The sequence below is a fragment of the Hippopotamus amphibius genome, chromosome 7 (genome assembly GCF_030028045.1).
Source record: "Hippopotamus amphibius kiboko isolate mHipAmp2 chromosome 7, mHipAmp2.hap2, whole genome shotgun sequence".
Taxonomy (NCBI): Eukaryota; Metazoa; Chordata; class Mammalia; order Artiodactyla; family Hippopotamidae; genus Hippopotamus; species Hippopotamus amphibius.
Window position 1 is genome coordinate 58,954,392 of NC_080192.1, and position 22,609 is coordinate 58,977,000.

Consider the following 22,609-nt stretch of genomic DNA (forward strand, 5'->3'; position numbering starts at 1 on the left):
TAGTCTCTACTAAACTAATATTTCTCCCTATGTACCTTTATGAAACACCTTTTTTTCCCTCTTTTCCTGCTTAAATTCTCTGTACGCTTCAAATCCTGGTTGAAATTCCTCATCTTTATTGAAGCTTTCCTAGCCAAGTATTCCCATTATGTCATCTCCAACTTCAGAACTCTTGGTACCTGTTTTGAATTTCACTCAAACAGACTATAAAATTCTTAAGGTCTAACACTACCTTTACTCTTTTGAATGATCTTAAACTTATCATAGAAGAAGATTAAAAAAAAAAAGTGTTTCCTTTACTGATGTTAAGCATCACTCAGCCTTAAAAAACAGAGTAAGAACTAAGAAAAGATGAATGCAGACGATTACACCAAAACACAAATCATCAATTCTAACTCTAAAGGTAAGGTACTTTATACTTAACCTGATAACAAGAGGATTTAAGTAAATAAATGTGATCAGGATTATTTTTTTCACACATTAAGCTTATATACCTTAAGAGGATTCCAATCAATCAACTGAAATCGTATTAGGGGATTTAAAAGCTTCGGAATGCATAAACTAATGAAAGCTTCATAATAAGAATCAGGAAACTTTTCTCGCCATTGTTGAAATTTCAATAAAATATTTTGGATATTACAAAAATCACTGTGTACATCTTCAAAAATCTTCTTATGATCCTGTAAAATGTCACCTGTGAAGAAAATGAGTCTCTGTATATTATGCATTTTAAGTTTGTGATTTTTAAGTTTGTTTCCTACAAAAATAGTTATGTATAACTTATGTAATCAGCTGAGCTGAAAACTATCCTTTGACATTAACATATGAATTAGTCTTTATAAAAAAAAAAAAGCACTTCGGTAACAATTAATACTACTAAATTCTACCATTTATTGGGTCCCTTATATGCCAAACATTACAAATACATTATCTCATTTCATCATCATAACTATCTTCCTTATAAGGTAGGTGTTTCTTCTAGCCTACCTATTTACAGACAAAGAACAAGCAAGCAGACAACAATATCAGATACAGTGAAGTCAAGCAATCTGCCAAAGATCACAGAGAATAGATCCCCTCTTTGAACTCATCGATTTGGCTGTAAAGCCCACACTCAACTATACATATTTCACCTTCTCATAATGCTAAAAATGGGCTTTACTAAATTCAATTATTTTAAATTAAAAAATTATAATACAGAAAGTATGCAGTAGAGAAATGAAGCCAAAATATTCATAGTTCCTTTATAACATGAGATGAAAAAGGTTGAGGGGAAAAAACTATACAGGTGCAGGAATACTCACCATGCTCCTCTATTTTATCCATTTTTTTCAGAGGTAAGGACAGTCTTATGGGGGAAAAAAAGGTATTCCTTTTTTCCTGAATTTTCCCAATTATTTTAGATCGCTTAAATAATTAAGGGCAATAACAGCAAAGCATCTTCCATTATTTCAATACTTCAAGACACATTAGAAACTTGATAACTGACCTTGGCTTTTTTGGAAGTCAATCATGTCTGCTGAAGATAGTTCATCATCACTAGATGTTCCTTCCTGATGAGTACAATTCCCGGAAAGAACACTTGTTTGTCTTCTTTGTGCCCTATATTTTGCAATAAACCAAAAATAAATAAAAAACAAATAGCTCCTGTTGAAAATAAATGCTTTAAAACAAAGTCATAACTTACTTACAATGCCCAGAGATATACCATCATATTTTCACACAATTTTATGTTAATATTTTTGACATTCTGGCTTTATTAACCTGAATTGGTTCTCCCTCTTTTCTCTGGCAAGACATTCTCATAGGCTACCCAGATTTGGAAGAGGGGGTAACAATGTAATCAGGACTGGCTTCTAGACATGAGCCATTCCCAGCCTGATAAATGCCATTTTACCCATTCCTTCTGACTGATCCCAATATACCAGTGTGTCTTTAAACCACAGGATAGAGGACCGCGTAACTAAATTTTGGTTTTACATTACTCTCACAAATTGTATTTAAGTAGCAAAAAATATTTCCTCAGTGATGCTTTAAGTCTCTATATAGTTACCTTTGAGATTCGATTTCTTCTAAAATCCATTGAGTTTTTTCATTTATAGCCAAGCTTCCATTTGTTGATGACTCAGCTTTGCCTGTTAATGAATAAAATTGATTTCATACTGCAAATTCTCAAAAGAAATACAGTGGAACACTTTGAAAACAAAAGTTGTATCTTAGGTATATATACATATCTGTATATATAAATACACACACAGAATATGATTAAATTGCATATTTCATCATGCAATGAAACTGCATTGTTAACCTCCCTATCATAATATTATCAGGCATTGAGTTTGCTAGTCTAAGAAAATGTACCTTGTCTGGTGAATATAGTTGAGCACCCGAGAACAGTAACAAAATTCTACTTTAAAGTTTCTTTCCCTCATATTCTTTTTCAGCAATTTTCACCGTTTTTTTTCCTGTCCCTATAGTCAAATGCTAGAAACATTTGCATTACCAATATGTTATTCATATTATTTCCTATTTTAGCATGTACCATAATTTATGACCAACTCACTGTCACGTATTTGAGTCATTTTGATTTTGCTTTTTTCATTTACTTGATGCTATGGTCTCATTTCTTTCACTCTACCCTGACAGTACCATAATCAAATGAAGACATCTTTGAAAATACAAAACCAGTATGAGAACTAAAGGGCAGCATCCAAATCTTTTATTGATATAATGAGATCTTATAAATGATTCTATACTGAAACCCACCAGAATTTCTTTAACCTCCACAAACAATCTGTGGATGGGCTATGGAAAATTTATAAAGTTAGATTTCTGACATAGTCTATATGTCAAGTCATCTCAAAACAGTCACTGAATGGTCATATAAATATTTTGTTTCAAATACTAAGTGATTAGAAGTTATAATTTTTATTTTTTTGTTTTTAGACTTAAGGCATTTTGAAGCCCTAGCTTAAATGGTTTGGGATTTTTGGAAGGGGGTAGGTGAAAGGTTAGTGGGAAAATACTCAAAAAACATTTTTTTAATGCAGGAATAAAAATATTTTTATCTTTTAGCTGATAATTTAGCTTAATGAATAAAAAAATCACATTGAACATGAAAAACACTAACATGATAACTGTTGTAAATACGCTGATTCATATTTTAATTCATCTTGCCTGCGTTTCATAAAGGTCATGGCTTGTTTTAAAAGGAGTGCATGCATGGCTGATTCTATTTCTTGGATGTTGATAATCTGAAATACATATACAAGTAACATTGTGTGGGTCATCATGAATGAGTTATGAAAAATAATACTTATATATAAGCACATTATATGCTCAATTCTCATATATGGAGACATTTTTAATACCATCACATCTCGATTTAAAAGAACATCGTGAGGAAGACCTAGCTTCCAATACTTTTAATATTAATAAAACTAGAAAATCAACTTACTGTACTAAAACAGCTATAAATATCATAAGTAATAAAACTTAACGGGCTGGAGTCAGGAACATGGGTAAGAGTAGATAGAGAAAAAGAAGGATTCTTTTTTGAGATAGCAGAGGAGGAGGAAACAATGACTGCAGCTATTTTTCACAGGTTCAGGGGTGGCACACTGTAGGGAAACACCTGAGGAAACTGGCAAAATACACAAAAAATAGAGAATGGAGGAGACCTAACCAGACAAGTAAGAAAGCTGTGAAGCAGAATTGAGTGATTAGTTGAAACTGGCATTTTTATATTTCTGGGGCAGCATTCCTCCTCCCCCACCCCCATGATGCTCCACAGCTGGTGCTATGGATTCAAGCCTCTGACAGTGTAGAAACTTACACTGTGGTAGATTATGTCAGAAAAGCAACTACGAAGTGACATTAGAGGTAGTCAACTTAAAACAACAGGGGTGAAAATACAATTATTTGGTAATATTTTAAAAGTAAATTAAAAGTAATGCAGAGAGGAAGGTGGTGGAGGAATAAGACGTGGAGATCACCTTCCTCTCCACAATTACATCAAGAATACATCTACATGTGGAACAGCTCCTACAGAACATCTACCGAACACTGGCAGGGACCTCAGACTTCCAAAAAGCAAGAAAATCCCCACGATCTGGATAGAGTAATAGAAAAAAGGGAAAAAAAGAGACAAAGGAATCAGGATGGGACCTGCCCCTCGGGGAGGGAGTTGTGAAGGGGGAAAACTTTCCACACACTAGGAAGCCCCCTCACTGGTGGGGATGGGGGTGCTTCAGAGCCTTGGAGGAGAGGGCAGCAACAGGTGCACAGAGGGCAGAGCAGAGAGACCCCCACACAGAGGATCGGTGCCAAACAGCACTTCCCAGCTGGAAGACGCTTGTCTGCTCACCCACAGCAGTGGGAGGGGGCTGGGCATGGAGGCTTGGGCTTTGGAGGACACACACCAAAGAGAGGACTGGGGTTGGCTGCGTGAGGACAGCCTAGGTGTGCCATAGCTAGCTGGGAGGGAGTCTGGGGAAAAGCCTGGGCCTGATGGAGAGGCAAGAGACCTTTGTTTGAGGGTGCTCAAGACGTGGCCCACCATAGGAGCTTCCTGCTCCACAGGCTCACAGACGGCAGGGCAACACCTACACGAGTGACAGTACAAGACACGGCTATTATATCGGAACACAGAGCCTGCCACCGCAGCCATCAAGGGTCCTGTGTGCAAGGCAGGCTACTGTCCACACACTCCTGGCAGCTGGTACAGGCCGCCACTGCCAAGGGTGCCGTGATCCGGGACCAACTTCCCCGTGAGAATGCATGGTGCACCTCAGGCTCACTCTGACCTCTGTTGCTACAAGCACTCCCTGCACATTTCAATGGGATGGGCATATCTCTCCCTTCCCCCAGACTGAGTAGCAAGTGAGCCCCAATCAGCCACTGCTTTTGCCCCCTCCTGCCTGGGTAGGGAACTGAGGCCTGAAAGCAGTCCACACACAGAAGCAGGACCAAAACCAAAACTGAACCCTGGGGACTGTGGGACCAAAGAAGAGAAAGGGAAACTTCTGTGAAGGAGGAGCAGGTAAAATACCCACAGTCAGCTTGGTAGACCCTGCATTTGTGGATTACCTGAACAGACCAGTGTTCCTACAAATGAGGCTGTGGACTTTGGGGGAAAGTGTGGACTTTTGGGGCAAGTATACACAGGAGTAAGGCCAGATCAGAGTTTGAGCTGACACCACAGTGCCCAGAGCAGGTGCAGAGACCTACCTAGAAGTACTGAAGGACTTCCTGGTTTGTTTTCCACTTCTGACTTCTTTCTGGTTCTATGTCTTTGCTAGTTTAGTTTTTAGGTACATTTTCGTATGTTTATTGGTTTGGTTGCTCTCTTTGTTTTCTCTTTTTCTTCTCTTTCCTTTTCTTTTTGTGAGTGCATGTGTATAAGTCTCTTTGTGTGATTTTGCTTTTACCATTTGTCCTGGAGTTTTGTCTGTTCTCCTTCCTTCCTTTCTTTTATTTTTTCCTTCTTCTTCCTTTTCTTCCATGTTGTGCAGCTGGCAGGGCCTTGGTGCCCCGGCCAGGGTCGGACCTGGGCTGTGGTGGGACAGCTGAGTCCAGGACGTAATCCCAAAGTCCCAACCCCATGGAATATTAACCAGCAAGAGCTCTCCTAGAGGTCTCCATCTCAACACTAAGATGCAGCTCCACCCAATAGCCAGCAAGCTCCAGTGCTGGATGCCTCATGCCAAACAACTACCAAGATAGGAACACACACCACCCATTAGCAGCCAAGCTGCCTAAATACTAAGCTCACAGACACCCCAAAACACATCACTGGACATGACACTGCACATTAGAAGGACAAGATTCAGCTCCACACACAAGAACACAGGTACCAGTCCCCTCACCAAGAAGCCTACACAAGTCATTGGACCAACCTCCCCACTGGGAACAGACAACAGAGTTAAGAATAACTATGACCATGCAGCCTGAGGAAAGAAGACCCCAAACACAGTAAATTAAATAAAATGAGAAAACAGAGAAAGATGCAGCTGATGAAGGAACAAAGTAAAAACCCACAAGGCCAAACAAATGAAGAAGAGATAGGCAGTCTACCTGAAAAAGAATTTTGAGTAATGATAGTAAAGATGACCCAAGATCTCAGAAATAGTATGGAGGCACAGATGGAGCAAATACAAGAAATGTTTAACAAGGAGCTACAAGAACTAAAGAGCAGTGATGAACAACAGAATAACTGAAATTAAAAATACTCTAGGACTCAAGAGCAGAATAATGGTGAGAGAAGAGCAGATAAGTGACCTGGAAGATAGAATGGTGGAAATTACTGCCACAGAACAGAATTAAAAATGAAAAGAATTGATGACAGTCTCAGAGACGTCTGGGACAACATTAAATGTTCAAACATTCAAATTATAGGGGTCCCAGAAGAAGAAGAGAAAAAGAAAGGGTCTGAGAAAATATTTGAAGAGATTAGTCAAAAACTCTCCTAACATGGGAAAAGAAATAGTCAATCACATCCAGAAAGCACAGAGAGTCCCATATAGGATAAACACAAGGAGAAACACACTAAGACACATAGCAATCAAACTATCAAAAATTAAATACAAAGAAAAAATACTAAAAGCAGCAAGGGAAAAGCAACAAATAACATACAAGGAAACCTCCATAAAGTTAACAGCTGACCTTTCAGCAGAAACTCTGCAGGCAAGGAGGGAGTGGCAGAATATATTTAAAGTGATGAAAGGGAAAAACTTACAACTAAGATTACAGTACCCAGCAAGGATCTCATTCAGATTTGATGGAGACAGGATGTGGAGCTGGCAGTACCTGACAGTGCATCTGACACTGAGTTGGGTCGGGTAGGGAGTAGGGGGCGATGGGAGAAGGAGGAGGCGGTGGTGAGTCACTTATAAATGGTGCCGAAGCAGGACCTGAAGCCTGAATTCCAGGAGGGGGAGCAAGTGCTGTGCTTCCAGGGGCCTCTTCTTTAAGAAGCAAGTGTGTTAATGTTGCCAGAAAGGATGAAGTGAAGTATGTTATACATTATGGTGGTTGGAATAAAAATTGGGATGAACAGCTTCCAGAAAACAGAGTACTCAAATATGTGGATAGCAATTTGCAGAAACAAAGAGAACTTCAAAAAGCAAATCAGGAGCAGTATGCAGAAAGGAAGATGAGAGGGGCTGCCTCTGGAAAGAAGACTTCTGGTTTGCACCAGAAAATGCTGAAGTGAAAACAAAAAAGAACAAACAGAAAATACTTGGAAATGGAGATGGTGGTAGTACCAGTGAGACACCTCAGCCTCCTCGCAAGAAAAGGGCCCGAATAGATCCTACTGTTGAAAATGAGGAAACACTTACGAAGAGAGTGGAAGTTAAAGATTCCTGAATTGCTAAACCATGGCTTGTTGATGACTGGGAATTAATTATCCACCAAAAACAGCTCTTTTATCCTCCTGCCAAGAAGAATATAGGTTCCATTCTAAAGGATTATGCAAATTAGAAGAATACTTGAGGAAACACAGATAATAAGGAATATGCTGCTAATGAAGTTGTGGCAGGGATAAAGGAATACATCAATGTGATGTTGGGCACTCAGCTGCCTTACAACTTTGAGAGATGACAGTGTGCTGAAATCCTCACAGATCACCCTGATGTGCCCATGTCCCAGGTGTATGGAGTGCCACATCTACTGAGATTATTTGTACGCAGTGCTGGCCTATACGCCTCTAGATGAGAAGAGTCTTGCTTTATTACTGAGTTATCTTCATAATTTCCTAAAATAGCTGGCAAAGAACCCTGCACCTTTGTTTAGTGCCAGCGATTATGAAGTGGCTCCTCCTGGGCACCACTGGAAGGCTGTACAAGGTGCTTATAATCACTCACATTTGGATCTCTGTAAACACATTTTTGTTTCTTAGTCCTTCTCTTGTACAAATGATGTACTTTGGAAATGTTAGTGTATAACAGAACTGATGTTTGTTTTCTGTTTGATTTTAAACAGAGAAAATAAAAGGGGACACAGCTCCTTTTTTCTTTTCCTTTTTTTCCTTCATTTCAAAGTTGCTTCCAGTGTATTCAATGATGGACAGCAGAGAGACATACTGTAGAGTGTTTTATTGCTCAGTTCCAAGACTGAGAAGAGCTAACATCTATCCTTCTCAAAAATTCTTCCGAAATACAGCAGAGGGAGGAACACTCCCAAACTCATTCTACGAGGCCACCATCACCCTGATACCAAAACCAAAGATGTCACACAAAAAAAATTACAGGCCAATATCACTGATAAACATAGATACAAAAATACTCAAAATACTAGCAAACAGAATCTAACAGCACATTAAAAGGATCATACACCATGATCAAGTGAGGTTTACCCCAGGAATGCAAGGATTCTTCAATACATGCAAATCAAACAATGTGATACACCATACTAACAAATTGAAGGATAAAAACCATATGATAATCTCAATAGATTGGAGGAAAAACTTTTGACAAAATTCAACACCAATTTATGTTAAAAACTCTCCAGCAATTGGGCATAGCGGGAACCTATCTAAACATAATAAAGGCCATATATGACAAACCCACAGCTAATACCATTCTCAAATGGTGAAAAACTGAAAGCATTTCCTCTAAGATCAGGAACAAGACAAGATGCCCACTCTCACCACCATTATTCAGTTTTGGAAGTTTTGGCCACAGCAATCAGAGAAGAAAAAGAAACAAAAGGAATCCAAATTGGAAAGAAGTAAAACTGTCACTGTTGGCAGATGACATGACATATAGAAAATCCTAAAGATGCTAAGAGAAAACTACTAGAGCTAATCAAAGAATTTGGTACAGTAGCAGGATACAAAATTAATGCACAGAAATCTCTTGCATTCCTATACACTAACAATGAAATATCAGAAAGAGAAATTAAGGAAACAATCTCATTTACCATTGCAACAATAAGAATAAAATACCTAGGAATAAAAACCTAACCAAGGAGGTAAAAGACCTGCACTCAGAAAACTATAAGACACTGATGAAAGAAATCAAAGACGATACAAACAGATGGAGAGATATGCCATATACTTATATGGGAAGAATCAACACTGTGAAAATGACTATACTACCCAAAACAATCTACAGATCCAATGTAATCTCTATCAAATTACCAATGGCATTTTTCACAGAACTAGAACAAAAAATTATACAATTTAGATGGAAACACAAAAGACCCCGAATAGCCAAAGCAATCTTGAGAAGAAAAAACGGAGCTGGAGGAATCAAGCTCCCTGACTTCAGACTATACTACAAAGCTACAGTAATCAAGACACTATGGTACTGGCACAAAAACAGGAATATAGATCAATGGAACAGGACAGAAAGCCCAGAGATAAACCCACATACATATGGTCACCTTACCTTTGAGAAAGGAGGCAAGAACACACAATGGAGAAAAGACAGCCTCTTCAATAAGTGGTGCTGGGAAAATTGGACAGCTACATTATAAGAATGAAATTAGAACACTCCCTAGCACCATACACAAAAATAAACTCAAAATGGATGAAAGACCTAAATGTAAGGCCAGACACTATAAAACTCTTAGAGGAAAACACAGAACACTCTATGACATAAATTAAAGCAAGATCCTTTCTGACCGACATCCTAGAATAATGGAAATAAAAACAAACATAAACAAATGGGACCTAATGAAACTTAAAAGTTTTTGCACACCAAAGGAAAACATAAACAACACAAAAAGACAACCCTCAAAATGGGAGAAAATATCTGCAAATGAAGCAACTGACAAAGGATTAATTTCCAAAATATACAAGCAGCTCATGCAGCTCAATATCAAAAATGGTCAGAAGACCTAGACATTTCTCCAAAGAAGATATACAGATGGCCAAGAGTCACATGAAAAGATGCTGAACATCATTAATCATTAGAGAAATGAAAGTCAAAACTATAATGATGTATCATATCACCTAACACCAGTCAGAATGGCCATCATCAAAAAATCTACAAACAATAAATGTTGGAGAGGGTGCGGAGAAAAGGGAATCCTTCTGCACTGTTGGTGGGAATGTAAAATGATACAGCCACTATGGAGAAAAGTATGGAGATTCCTGAAAAAAACTAAAAACAGAACTACCATATGACCCAGCAATCCCATTACTGAGCATACTGCAAAAACCATAATTCAAAAAGATGCATGTACCAAAATGTTCATTGCAGCACTATTTACAATAGCCCGGACATGGAGGCAACCTAAATGCCCATCAACAGATGAATGGATAAAGAAGACATGGCATACATATACAATGGAATATTACTCAGCTGTAAAAAGGAATGAAATTAAGTTAATCGTAGTGAGGTGGATGGACCTAGAGTCTGTCATGTAGAGTGAAGTAAGACAGAAAGAGATAATCAAATACCATAATGTGCTGCATATATATGGAATCTAAAAAAATGGTACTGATGAACCAAGTACCTATACATTTTTGACTACAATAAAAAATAATAAGCATATTAGTAATATTTTGTTCATCCATATAGTTTGTCCACTGACAAATGGATAAATAAAGAAGACGTGTTATAAATATAGAATGGAATATTAGCCCTTAAAAAGAATGAAATAATGCCATCTGCAGCAACATGGATGGATCTAGACACTGTCATACTAAGTGAATTAAGTTACAAAGAGAAAGACAAATACGACATGATATCACTTATATGTGGAATCTAAAATATGATATATATGAACTTATTTACAAAACAGAACCAGACTCAACAAACAAATTTATGGTTACCAAAGGGGAAAGGGGGTGAGGGAGGGATAAATTAGGAGTTTGGGAGTAGTAGATACAAACTACTACACATAAAATAAACAATCAGGTCCTATTGTGTATCACGGGGAACTATATTCAATATCCTGTGATAAACCACAATGGAAAAGCATATGAAAAAGAACATGCATGTACATAACTGAATCACTCTGCTGCACACCAGGACCTAACACACTGTAAGTCAGCTGTACTTCAATAAAGAAATAAAATAAAATAAAAAACCACATCTAATGTCAAAAAACCACTGCAAACAAAATCAAAAGACAAAACAAAGTGGAACGTTTACCTACATCAAATAGAATACAGCACTCAAATTTTTAAGCAATAAAGAACTATTCATCATATACTGGGAAAAAAAAAAGGGGGGAAAGAAAACCAAACTCTTGGTACAAACCGAGAAGATAGCAGGGCAAAGGACACAAAGAATTCAGAAAAAGAAAAATTACATGTGTCAACAAAACAAAGCATTTGAGATAAAAATAAGCATGTAAAAACAAAAACCGTTTTTTAATGTAGTAAACTAGAAATTGACACAATCTTTCTCCGGGATAATTTAACAATGTTTCATAAGCCTTAAAAATATTTATACCTTTTCACTTAATTCACTTTCTAGAAATTTTTCTTAAATAGATGGAATTTGAAAAATTTATACTGCTATTTATAAGTTGCAAAATAATTACAAAAAACACCTAACTGTCCAACATTAAAGCAATACTTAATATTCCAGTATGTCAAAAATGTGTAGGAAGAACCCTAGACGAAATATTTAGTTATAGGATTTAGACTTTTAAAAAAATCACATGGTAAGGGAATTTCTCTATAAAAAGGAAATGATTAAGTATTTATAGCCACGTACCTTTTCATTAAGACAGTCAATTAAATTTTCCACATAAACTTTCATGCTTTTATAGAATTTTAAATTTAGAGCTTGATTTGATGAATTCTCTAGGTTCTGGATGGTACTCTTTGAGCTCCTGATGTCTTGTATATACTTTTCATATTCCCTCAGGTGTGAGCGGTGAGTATCCTGTAGTCCTGCTAATCTAAATAAATATAAAATAAAAATAAATAAGAATTGCTTTATATTATAAACTTTTACTTCTATTACAGTAAGTAGCAGTCTAATGAAAATTTTTTCAAAGCTACCTTACAAAGATCACCAAGGAAACTGACAATACTAAAAACCTGGATGTATAAGACTTGTGGATCAGAGGAGAACACCAAGATAAAAGGTTTCAAAGGGAAAGGTAGGAAAGGACACTTAGGTTTTTAGGTGCTGGAGCTAATCATAAGGTAGTTTTAGAGGAGAAGTCAATAAGTGTGGACTGATTAGAATTTATAAACTAGGTGAGTTCCTGGAATAATCACTGGTCTTATATTTGAAACAAAGGAGTCCATGTGGAGTTACTGTTAGATCAGTCTGTGGTCTTCCTTGGAATATGGGTATCTGAGCTGCTATTAAAACCATCTGAGCATGTTATGATTTGGTATAATTTGTTTTGTGATTCATAATCGTTTCTGTTTTATATGTCATTAGAATTTGCTGTTCGTTGAGGCGCAGGGCACATTTCATTGCCTCTGTTGTTGCTGTAGCCCCTATACTGCTCTGCTGGTGTTCAGACAGCCCAGTTTCTTTCAGCTTTTGTGAATATCACATATATCAAGTGATGCAACATAAAAAAAACCTTATATAATTCAACATCTGCTTATCTTCTAAAATTCACTTGCATATACATGCCAATGGGGGAATAAGAAACACTTAAAAAAAGTCTGGAATGTGTTTTACACTAATATTTGACACTATGAGCACATTAGAATTAGAGAATTAACTACAAATTAAACAACAAATTCATAATAATTGAACTTGAATCAAACAATTTAAAAAAATTAAAACTTGCTAACCTCATCTATAATGAAAATTCATTTGCAAGCACTTGCTTAGGCCAAATGTCCTCTTCTCAAGTTTCCCTGGAACAATGACTATTGCATTTGTCTTTCAAAGTCTTTCCTTGCTTTATATAAAAAACAGAGACAGTTAAGAAATAAATAAAGATAATGATGTATAGCAAGCATCATTAACAAAATGCTTTAATTAGGTATAGTATTACTGGTTATAGCAGTAAAAGTGTAAGTACATATAGGAAAAAACAACGTATGGAACAGGGTATATAAGTGTGCTTCAATTTTGTTTTAAAAATGGGGCAATATATAAGTACATATGTACTTACATAGACATACACACTACTTCTGTAACGAAACATAGGAAACTGATAGTAATGGTTTCCTCTAGTGAAGGTGACTTCCTTTTCTCTGTAATAAACTTTTGTACTGTTTGACTTTTTTGTCTTTAAACCATAAGAATACATTTTCTTTTAAAATGAAGAACCCCATTAATAAAAAAAGAAAGTACACTAAAGTTAAAAATAACACTTATCTGGATTAAGTGAAATGCTGATCTATATCAGTGGTCTGCTATCTTTTTTTCTCTTCTATTACTCATGCAAGACAATTCTCTCAAACACAATCTCAAAAAAAAAGTTCTGAGATATATGCAATTCTAGATGCACTCTACAATTCTAGCTTTATATCAGGAGAGTAAATGATAGTGAAAATATTACAAAAATCATCTCTAATCAAGACAATCATTTAATATCACTACTGGAAAACATCTTTAATGAAGACAATCATTTAGTATCACTACTGGTGAACCATGACCTAGAATAAAGGCTGGCAAACTTTTTCTGTAAAGGGGCAGACAGTAAACATTTTGGGCTTTGGAAGCTCGATGGCTGCTGTTGTAACTCCTCCATTTTCTGTTGCAGCATGAAAGCCGCTATAGGCAATTCATAAATGCACAAGCAGGCTGTGTTTCAATAAAACCTTATTTACAAAAACAGGCAGTATGCTGGTAGTTTGCCAGCCTCCTAGAATACAGAAATAACCTGAAATCTAAAAAATGGTACATCTAAAATTTTCATATATTTATTCCACAATAAAATGTTACAAAAGGGTCCTTTACTGCATCAAACTATTTAAATGAACTATGACCAACATATTTTAGTTGCAATGTGATCAAGGAATGCAGCTACTTTAAACCTGATTTATACAAAAGATGCAGGGGGAGGAAATTCTGAACCTATTCCAAGGTATTAGAAAAAAATTCCCAGGTATTAAAAAAAAAAAAAGGGAATGAAAACGTTCTTTAAGAATACTTGCTTTGGCAGCAGGAGAACCAAGCTCTCTCCTTGTATTAAATGTTTTAAGGACTACTAACTGGACTTTTACTGTCACAACTTATTCTTTCATATATCTAAAGATGCACACTAGATCCTGAGTAGTAAAACAGAAAATATATAAATATTTAAAATAAAACAACAACCTATCACGGGGTTTGCCTTATTTTTAACAAAAACTACCACTTATAAACGTGAGATTAATACTATTTGAGACATAACTATTAATAGGAATAGATAATGGTTAGCTGTGCTTTCAAAATGTATTGTATCAGGAACCATAAAAATATGCCTAACTTTTGCTACAGTTAACTTTCCCTGGAAATTTATCTTAAGAAATAATATAACAGTTTAAATGATTTACAGGAACAAAATGTTCATAACCTGTAGCATTGTTTATAACAGACAAGTTTAGAAGTCAAAATGTCAATGTCCAATACAGAAATCAACTGTGATGTACTAACTATATGGATGAACAAAATATTACTAATATGCTTATTATTTTTTATTGTAGTCAAAAACATATAACAAAACTTATAATCTTAACCATTTTAAACCAGTAGTATTAACGATATACACATTGTTGTGCAACAGATCTGTACTTTTTCATCTTGCTGAACTGAAACTCTATACTCACTGGTCAGCAACTCCCCATTTCCCCTCACCCTTGGCAACCACCATTCTACTTTCAGTTTCTAAGAGTATGACTACTTCAGACACCTCATATAAATAGAATTTTATAGTATTTAACTTTTTGTAACTGGCTTATTTCACTTAGTCCTCAAGGTGCATTCATGCTGTGGCATGACAGGATTTCTTCCTTTTTTTACCACTGATAATATTCCATTGTATGTCAATGCCACGTCATCTTTATCCATTCATCTGCTGATGGAAGTTTAGGTTGCTCCTACCTCTAAGCTATTGTAAACAGTGCTATAATGTGCAAATATCTCGAACTGTTTTCTTCTGAATTCTTTTGGCTCTATATCCAAAAGTTGGATCGCTGGATCACATGGCAAATCTATTTTTAACTTTTTTGGAAATTATTCTCCATAGTACCTGCACCATTATTTTACATTCCCACCAACAGTGTATGAGTTCCCTTTTCTCTATACCTTTGACAACACTAGTCAATTTCTGCATTTTTCATAGTGGCCATTTTAATGGGTATGAGGTGATAGCTCAGTGTGGTCATGATCTGTAATTCCCTGATGATTACTGATGTTGAGCATCTTTTCATGTTTATTAGTCATCTGTATGTCTTCTTTGAGAAATGTCTATTCCAGTCCTTTGCCCAGTTTTCAGTTGGATAGCTTGTTGTTGAGTTAAATGAGCTACTTACATATTTTGGGTATTAACAGCATCATATATTTGGTTTGCAAATATTATCCCCTATTCCATTGGTTGCCTTTTCAATCAGTTGATTATTTCCTTTGCTAGGCAGAAATTTTTTAGTTTGATGTAGTTCCACCTGTCTATTCTTGCTTTTGTTGCCTGTGCTTTTTCTTTCTTGGGTCCTTTGAGGTTCCAGATTAATTTTAGGATTTTTTTCCTATGTCTTCAAAAAATGGCATTAAGATTTTGATAGAGAATGCACTGCATCCATAGATTGCTTTGGGTAATATGGACATTTTAACAATATTAATTTTTCTAATCCATGAACATGGGATGTCTTTCCATTTATGTCTTCAATTTCTTTCAGCAATGTTTTCTAATTTTTTGTGTACAAATCTTTTGCCTCCTTGACTAAGTTAATTCCTAAGTTTATTCTTTCTAATGATATTGTAAATGAGTGTTTTCTAAATACACATTTTTGGACTCTTCATTGTTAGTGCATAAAAACAACTGATTTTTGTTTGTTGATTTTTTCATTCTGCAATTTGCTAAATTTGTTTATTAGCACTAACAGGATGTGTGTGTGTGTGTGTCTGTGTGTGTGTGTGTAAGCGTAGTCTTCAGGCTTTCCTACATATAAGATCATATCATTTGTGAACAGAGATAATTTTACTTCTTCCTTTCCTATTCAGATGTTTTTTATTTCATTTTATTTTTACTTGCCTGAATTCTCTGGCTAGGACTTCCAATACTTTGTTGAATAGAATTGACAAGAACAGGCATCCTTGCCTTGTTCCTGATCTTACAGGGAAGGCTTTCAGTTTTCCACCACTGAATATGATGTTAGCTGTAGGCTACTCATATATGGTCTTTATTATATTCAAGTAATTTCCTCCTATTCCTAGCTGGGTGAGTGTTTCTATTGTGAAAGCGTGCTTAATTTGGTCAAAGGCTTTCTCTGTATCAATTGAGATGACCATGTGGTTTTGCCCTTCATCCTGTTAATATGGTGTATCACACTGATTTTACGAGTCATCTTGTATTCCAGGAATAAATCCCACTTGGTCATGGTGTATAATCCCTTTACTGTGTTGTTAATTATGTCTGCTAGTATTTTGTTGAGGACTTTTACATCAACATTTATCAGGAATACTGGCTTATTAATTTCCTTTTCTTGTACTATCTTTGTCTGGGATCAGGGTAATGCTGACCTCACAGAATGAGTTTGGGAATGTTATCTTCTCTTCAGTTTTTTGGAAGGGTTTGAGAAGGAATGGTGTTAATTCACTTTTAAATGTTTGGTAGAATCAGCCAGTAAGGCCATCTGTCCTGGGCTTTTCTTTGTTGGGCAGGTTTTTGACTACTAATTCAATCTCCTTACTAGTAACAGGTTTGTTCAAATTTTTCACCTCTTTATAAATCATTCTTGGTAGGCTATATGTTTCTTGAAATTGATCCATTTCTCCTTGGTTATCTAGATTTTTGGTATATAATTGGTCAGAGTAATATCTTATGATTCTTTTAGTTTCTGTGGCATTTGTTGTTATGGTTCCTCTTTCCTATTTTTGTTATTTGAAACTATTCCCTTTTTCACTTGGCCTACATAAGGGTTTGTCAATTTTTCTGATCTTAAAAAAAACCCACAACTCTCAGTTTTGATTTTTCTTCAGTTGTTTTTCTACTATTTTGTTAATTTCTGCTCTGATCTTTACTATTTCCTTCTTTCTGATAACTCTGGGCTCTGTTTCTTTTTCAGTTTGTTGAGGTACAGTTAGGTTGTTGATTTGATATCTTTCTTCCTTTTTAACGTGCTTTTTGCTATAAACTTCCCTCTTAGTACTGCTTTTGCTGCTTTTTGTGTTTCTGTTTTCATTTGCCTCAACATAATTTATAGTGTCCACTTTGATTTCTTCTTTGGTACACTGCTGATTCAAGAGTGTATTTAGTTTCCACACATTTGTGAATTTTCCCTTTTCCTTTCCATCACTGGTTTCTAGTCTCACTGCACTGTGCTTGGAAAAGATATGATTTCAACCTTAAATTTGTTAAGACTTGTTTGTGACCTAATGCGGGAACTATCCTGCAGAGTATGCTCTTTGTGCTTGAAAAGAAAGTATATTTTGCTGCTATTGGGTGGAACATTCTGTATGTTTGTTAGGTTCATTTAGCTTTGTTCAAGATCACTGTTTCCTTAACAACTATTTTATCAATTATTCAAAAGTGTGATACTGAAGTCTCATTCTATTATTGGACTGCTATTTCTCCCTTCAGCTCTGTCAATATTTGTTTTATATACTTAGGTGCTCTAATGTTGGGTACATATATATATAATTGCTACATTTTCCCAATAAATTGATCTTTTTATATTATATAATGTCCTTCTTTGTCTCTTGTAGTTTTTAACTTAAAATCCTTTTCTCTAAGTAATGCCACTCCTTCTCTTTTGTTACTGTTTTCATGGAATCTTTTTGCAATCGTTTCACTTTCATTCTAGATGCACCCTTAAATCTACGAGGGTAAATCAAAAATTATTTGCACTCTGGCTGTAGAATCTATTTTAATTAACTTTTAGAAAAGAAATTTACATCACTTTTTGACATAATCTCCTTGCTTTTCAATACACTCTGTCCAACTGTCAACAAGCTTTTGTATTCCCTCATTAAAAAATGTTTTAGGCTGAGCTGCAGGCCACACATGCACTTCTTCATCAGAACTGCATTTTCATCCTCGTAGGGCTGCTTTTAGGGGACCAAACAGGTGAAAGTCTGATGGAGCAAGCTCAGGACTATAGGGAGGATGCTTTAACACCTCAAAACAAAGTAATCCATGACAGACTCAAAAAGTTTTCAAAAAGTTTGTGTGAGATGGGTAATGAAACAACTCATGGAACAGCATAAACAGAAGCATTTGGATATCTGCAAACAAAATTTGGACTGATACTCTAAGGAAGTTGAAAGTTTCTTAAAGAGAATCATTACTGGTGATGAGACATGGATTCACCCCTATGAGCCTGAGAGTAAACGGCAGAGTATGGAATGGAAACATCCTCAATTGCTGACCAAGAAAAAGTTAAAAAGTCAACCATCAGCTGAAAAATTGATGCTTACAGTTTTCTGGGATTCTCAAGTGCCAGTATTGGGACATTATCAGGAAAAATGTTCAACAATCAACAGTGCTTATTACAATGAGATGTTTATTGAAGAGCTGAAGCCTAAACTTTGGATTAAACACAGAGGATTGCTATCTAAGGGCGTTGTGATTGTGCATGAAGATGCATGTCTGCACACTTTTGCCCACACTGCCAACACTCTGCAGAAACTTTGTTTTGAGGTGTTAAAGCATCCTCCCTATAGTCCTGATTTTGTTCCTTTCTATTGAGAAGTCTCCTTTTAAGCTTACAGGGCACTCTTGTACATGATGAGATGCTTTTGTTTTAAGGGTTTTAAAATTCTTTCTTTGTATCTAGAAAGTTTGACTATAATGTGCCTTAGCGTAAGCCTCTTTTAGTTCATCCTTGTTGGAGTCCTTTTAACTTTCTGAAGCTGAATGCCCATTTCCTTCCTCAGGCTGGAAAGTCTTTGGCCATTACATCTTCAGATAAGCTGTCTGTCCCATTCTGCTACTCTCCTCCTTCTTGGATTCCCATAAGGTACATGTTGTTTTGCTTGATAACATCACATAAATCCCTTAGACCTTCTTTACTTTTCTTCATTCTTTCTTCTTTTTGTTACTCTGACTTGGTAATTGCAAATGACCACTCTTTGAGGTCACATGTTTTTTCTGCTTGATAGGGTCTGCTACCTTTAGTGAACTTTTCAGTGCAGTTATTGTATTTTCCGCTCCAGAACCTCTGGTTCTTTTTTACAGTTTCCATCTCTGTTGGTGTTGCAACCTTGCTCATGTATCTGTTCCCTGACTTCTTTACTCATCTGTGCTCTTACGGCCCATTAGGCTTCTTTAAAAGGATTATTCTGAATTCTCTGTCAGGTATTTTAAAGACCTCTGTTTCTTTTGATTCTGGAGATTAATTCTGGTCCTTTGATTGGGCCATACTTCCTCGTTTCTCTATGTGTCTGGTTATCTTTTTGCTGTGTTTTGTGTATTTGAAAATGCACTTAAGGGGAATTTCTCCCCCATATGAAGCTGTTTCCCTTAAGTGCATTTCAATCAGTCTGGCTGGAGATTCCCAGTGGTGCTGTGTGGGGAAGAGTGTCTTCTCAAACCTTTCATGGGGGATGCATATTCTCTGAGCTTCTAAATGAAATCTTCCAATTAAAGAGCTCTGTGAGTTTCTTTCTCAGGATTTTGTAGTGTCTTGGTCCCTCTGGTGTTTGTAGTACTCCAGGCTTTCTGGCTCTGCAACAGGCTGCTTAGCTCCTTCTTGTCCTGTGTGGCCCTTGGGCATCTAATGTATGTTGGTTTCTCCACAATGCTCTGAGACAGACAAGGTAGAAACAAGCCCCTTGGGCAGTACCTCCAAAAGATAGAATATATGTTCCACTCTTCCTTTTCCCTCCCAATGGAGAAGCTATGAGTTGGGTTTTTTCTCTCCATCGAAAGCAGTGCTGTCTTGTGAGAGGGGCTAGATGCAGCTGGAACGAAATGGCTTTTCTTACCCATGACAATGCGGCTACTCTGGGCTTTGAGTTTGCCTGGGGTACTACAACCTCCTGATTCATGGAGTACTCATAAGGGCTTTCTGGACAGTATGTTGTTGTTAAGTTGGTACCTCTGTGTGGCAACAAGGTCTGGGGCTTCTTATTCTGGCCTCTTGCTGCCATCACTCCTGACATATTATTTTTAAAAACTAAAGGCTATTTAACAATGCAGATAAATGCCAATGAAAATACTAAGTAAAAAAAGCAGAACTTGATATTATTCACTGATTTTAACTATATGATATATATCTATTATAAACACTAAAAGACATACACAAAAAGGGAAACCAGTTATGTTGGTGTGTCAACACAGGTGATGCTAATTTTTTTCCTATTAATTTAATATTAGCAGTTAATAGTTAAAAAGATTATAGTGTTAATTTTTTCACTATTAAATGTCTGACAAATATAAACTTTAAAATTAATATTACTTACCTAGTACTTAGTTGCGTCTTTATAATTTCTAAATTTATTGGAGGAAATGAAATGGAAACATCAAATTTCTTCACTGTGTGAGACTCTCTGCTACGAGAAAGGTCTATGTCTTGTCCCTAAAAACAACACGAAAACTTGTGTGGTTTTCAGCACTCACTAGTCTTAACAAATACTCACAGTATGAAAACAGACTGGATACACCAAGGTCTCAACAGTTCAAAAGTCCACGCCTCTGACATTTTTCATGGTTGTAATAAAATGTTTTTAAGATTATCACACAGTTTTAAAATTTTAGAACTTTAAATTCACATGTAAGAGGCAAATTACAAAATCTTATTTTTCACAAAAGTTTGGTTCTCAGTGTTTTTAAAGCTAGTTCTGTTTATGACCTAATATACTCTCAAAAAACCAAATGCTGGAGTTTCCAATCAAGATGGCAGAGTAGAAGGATGTGGAGCTTATCTCTGCCCGTAAGTAATACATCTCTGTGGAACAATTCTCTCAGAAAACCTACTGAACCTGGCAGATCTCAGAACCTAAAAGTGCAAGTAAGATCTCCATGTAACTGGGTAGGATGAAAGAGAAAAAAGAAAAAAAGGAAGCAGGATGGGACCTCTGTCCCTGGGAGGGAGCCATGAAAGGGGAAAAGGTTCCCACACCATGGGAAGCCCCCTCAGCTGGGACAGAAAGGGAGCTTCAGAGGCTTGGAGGAGAGCACAGCAGCCTGTGTGCAGAAGGCAGAACAGAGAGACCAGAACAGATGGTTTGGGCCACTGCCCTGCACTCCCCAAGCCAAGATGTGCATCTGCTGGTGTGCATGGGGGCTGGGGGCTGATACGCCACAACAGACTCAGGGAGAGGACTGGGGCTGGCTGTGTGGAGACAGCCAGAAGGGGCTGGAGTGTGGTACGGTGGCAACTGGTGGGTGTGTGTGGAAGAAGCTGGGCCCACCACTGAAGCGAAGCATCACTGTTGGGGGCATGAGAAAGGAGGGGTGATGCCTGCCACAGAAGCCTCACACTTTGCATGCTCACAGTGGGAGTGGGGCTGCCGCTGAAATCCCACTGTGAATGTGCATGCTAGTGAAGGGAAGGTGGGGTGCCACAGCAGCTTCTTTCTCTGCACACTTTCAGCTGGTTTGGCACCACCTCTATGAGCTCTGGGAGCGTGCAAGTGCCAGTGGATTGCTCACAAGTAGAGGTGGGGCTGAAATCAGAGTTGATCACCAGGGGCCACATAACTTAAGAAGTGGGGCTGAAATCTGAGCCATCTCCCCGTGGCTGTGTGATCCGTGGATTTAAGCCACTGCCACTGGCTTTGTAAACTTAGTGACTACAGGACACCTGAATGAACAACGGGTGTTCCTGCAGCTCTGATGGGTCTGGCCTTAGCAACTGTGGGCTCTGTGGGCACATGCACATGGAAGCTGGGCCAGGGTCTGAGTTTCTTCCATAGCTCCCATGGCAGGTCCAGGCATGCAACTACTGCGGTTATGGTACCTGACTTCAGCGGATCTGCACTGGTTGATTTGCGCTGGAGGCTTTGTAAACACAGGGCCTGAGAGACACCAAGGCCTACTGACTGCATTCCCACAGTTGAGGTGGGGCTGAGGGCATGCCAACAACAGTGTACTTTGTGAGCCCGCACAATGGGTTTCAGGTGACACTACGGAGAGCACTCAGCAGTGGATAGCTCTGGTAGGAATACGCAGTGGCTCCTTTCCCACTGGAAGTGCTCCAATTCAACCTAGCTCACAGCGCACATCAGAAAAGGATCTAGGGGCTTGTACTCCAATGACTAGGGAGTAGACTCTGTCCCCAACAGGGCTGTGACAACCATAGAGCAAAGAGGAAGCTCTGCTCCACATTCAGTGCAGGCCCAGGTCATCACAACACTAGTCACACCTGCTGTCAAGCTGATAACGGCCAACACACACTAAGGAAAGAAGCATCCATACTAAAAACAGCCTTCCCACCAAAAATACTAAACCCACGCAGGCTACACAGGGACATTCACACATAAAAATGGCCCCCCAAGATCACAGTAGAATACTGTTTCTCCTAAACTCAGAGTAAAAAAATATAAGTAAAATGAAGCAGAAGAATCACTTAAAAAGATCAAGAGAATTG

At 37.3% G+C, this 22,609-nt stretch overlaps 1 protein-coding gene and 1 pseudogene across 9 annotated transcripts in view; one reads left to right on the top strand and one right to left on the bottom strand.

Annotated features, from left to right (window-relative positions):
• Window positions 1–22,609, bottom strand: part of GCFC2 (GC-rich sequence DNA-binding factor 2) — a 74,732-nt gene that overhangs the window by 25,596 nt on the left and 26,527 nt on the right. For 5 of the 9 annotated variants that reach the window (XR_009054842.1, XR_009054843.1, XM_057743307.1 and 2 more), the window contains exons 5-10: window positions 20,481–20,596; window positions 11,676–11,862; window positions 3,131–3,254; window positions 2,054–2,135; window positions 1,490–1,602; window positions 495–694 (exon numbers count right to left, since the gene is read on the bottom strand). Coding sequence is in view for 5 of the 9 variants with exons in the window: in XM_057743307.1 (XP_057599290.1) it covers window positions 495–694; window positions 1,490–1,602; window positions 2,054–2,135; window positions 3,131–3,254; window positions 11,676–11,862; window positions 20,481–20,596 (822 nt within the window). In the remaining 4 variants the exon portion in view is untranslated. Of the gene's footprint in view, window positions 1–494; window positions 695–1,489; window positions 1,603–2,053; window positions 2,136–3,130; window positions 3,255–11,675; window positions 11,863–12,721; window positions 12,832–20,480; window positions 20,597–22,609 lie in introns of those variants that run through there. The other 4 variants (XR_009054845.1, XM_057743310.1, XR_009054846.1 and 1 more) reach the window with 4 other exon arrangements.
• LOC130856746 (mortality factor 4-like protein 1) lies at window positions 6,894–7,900 on the top strand (annotated as a pseudogene).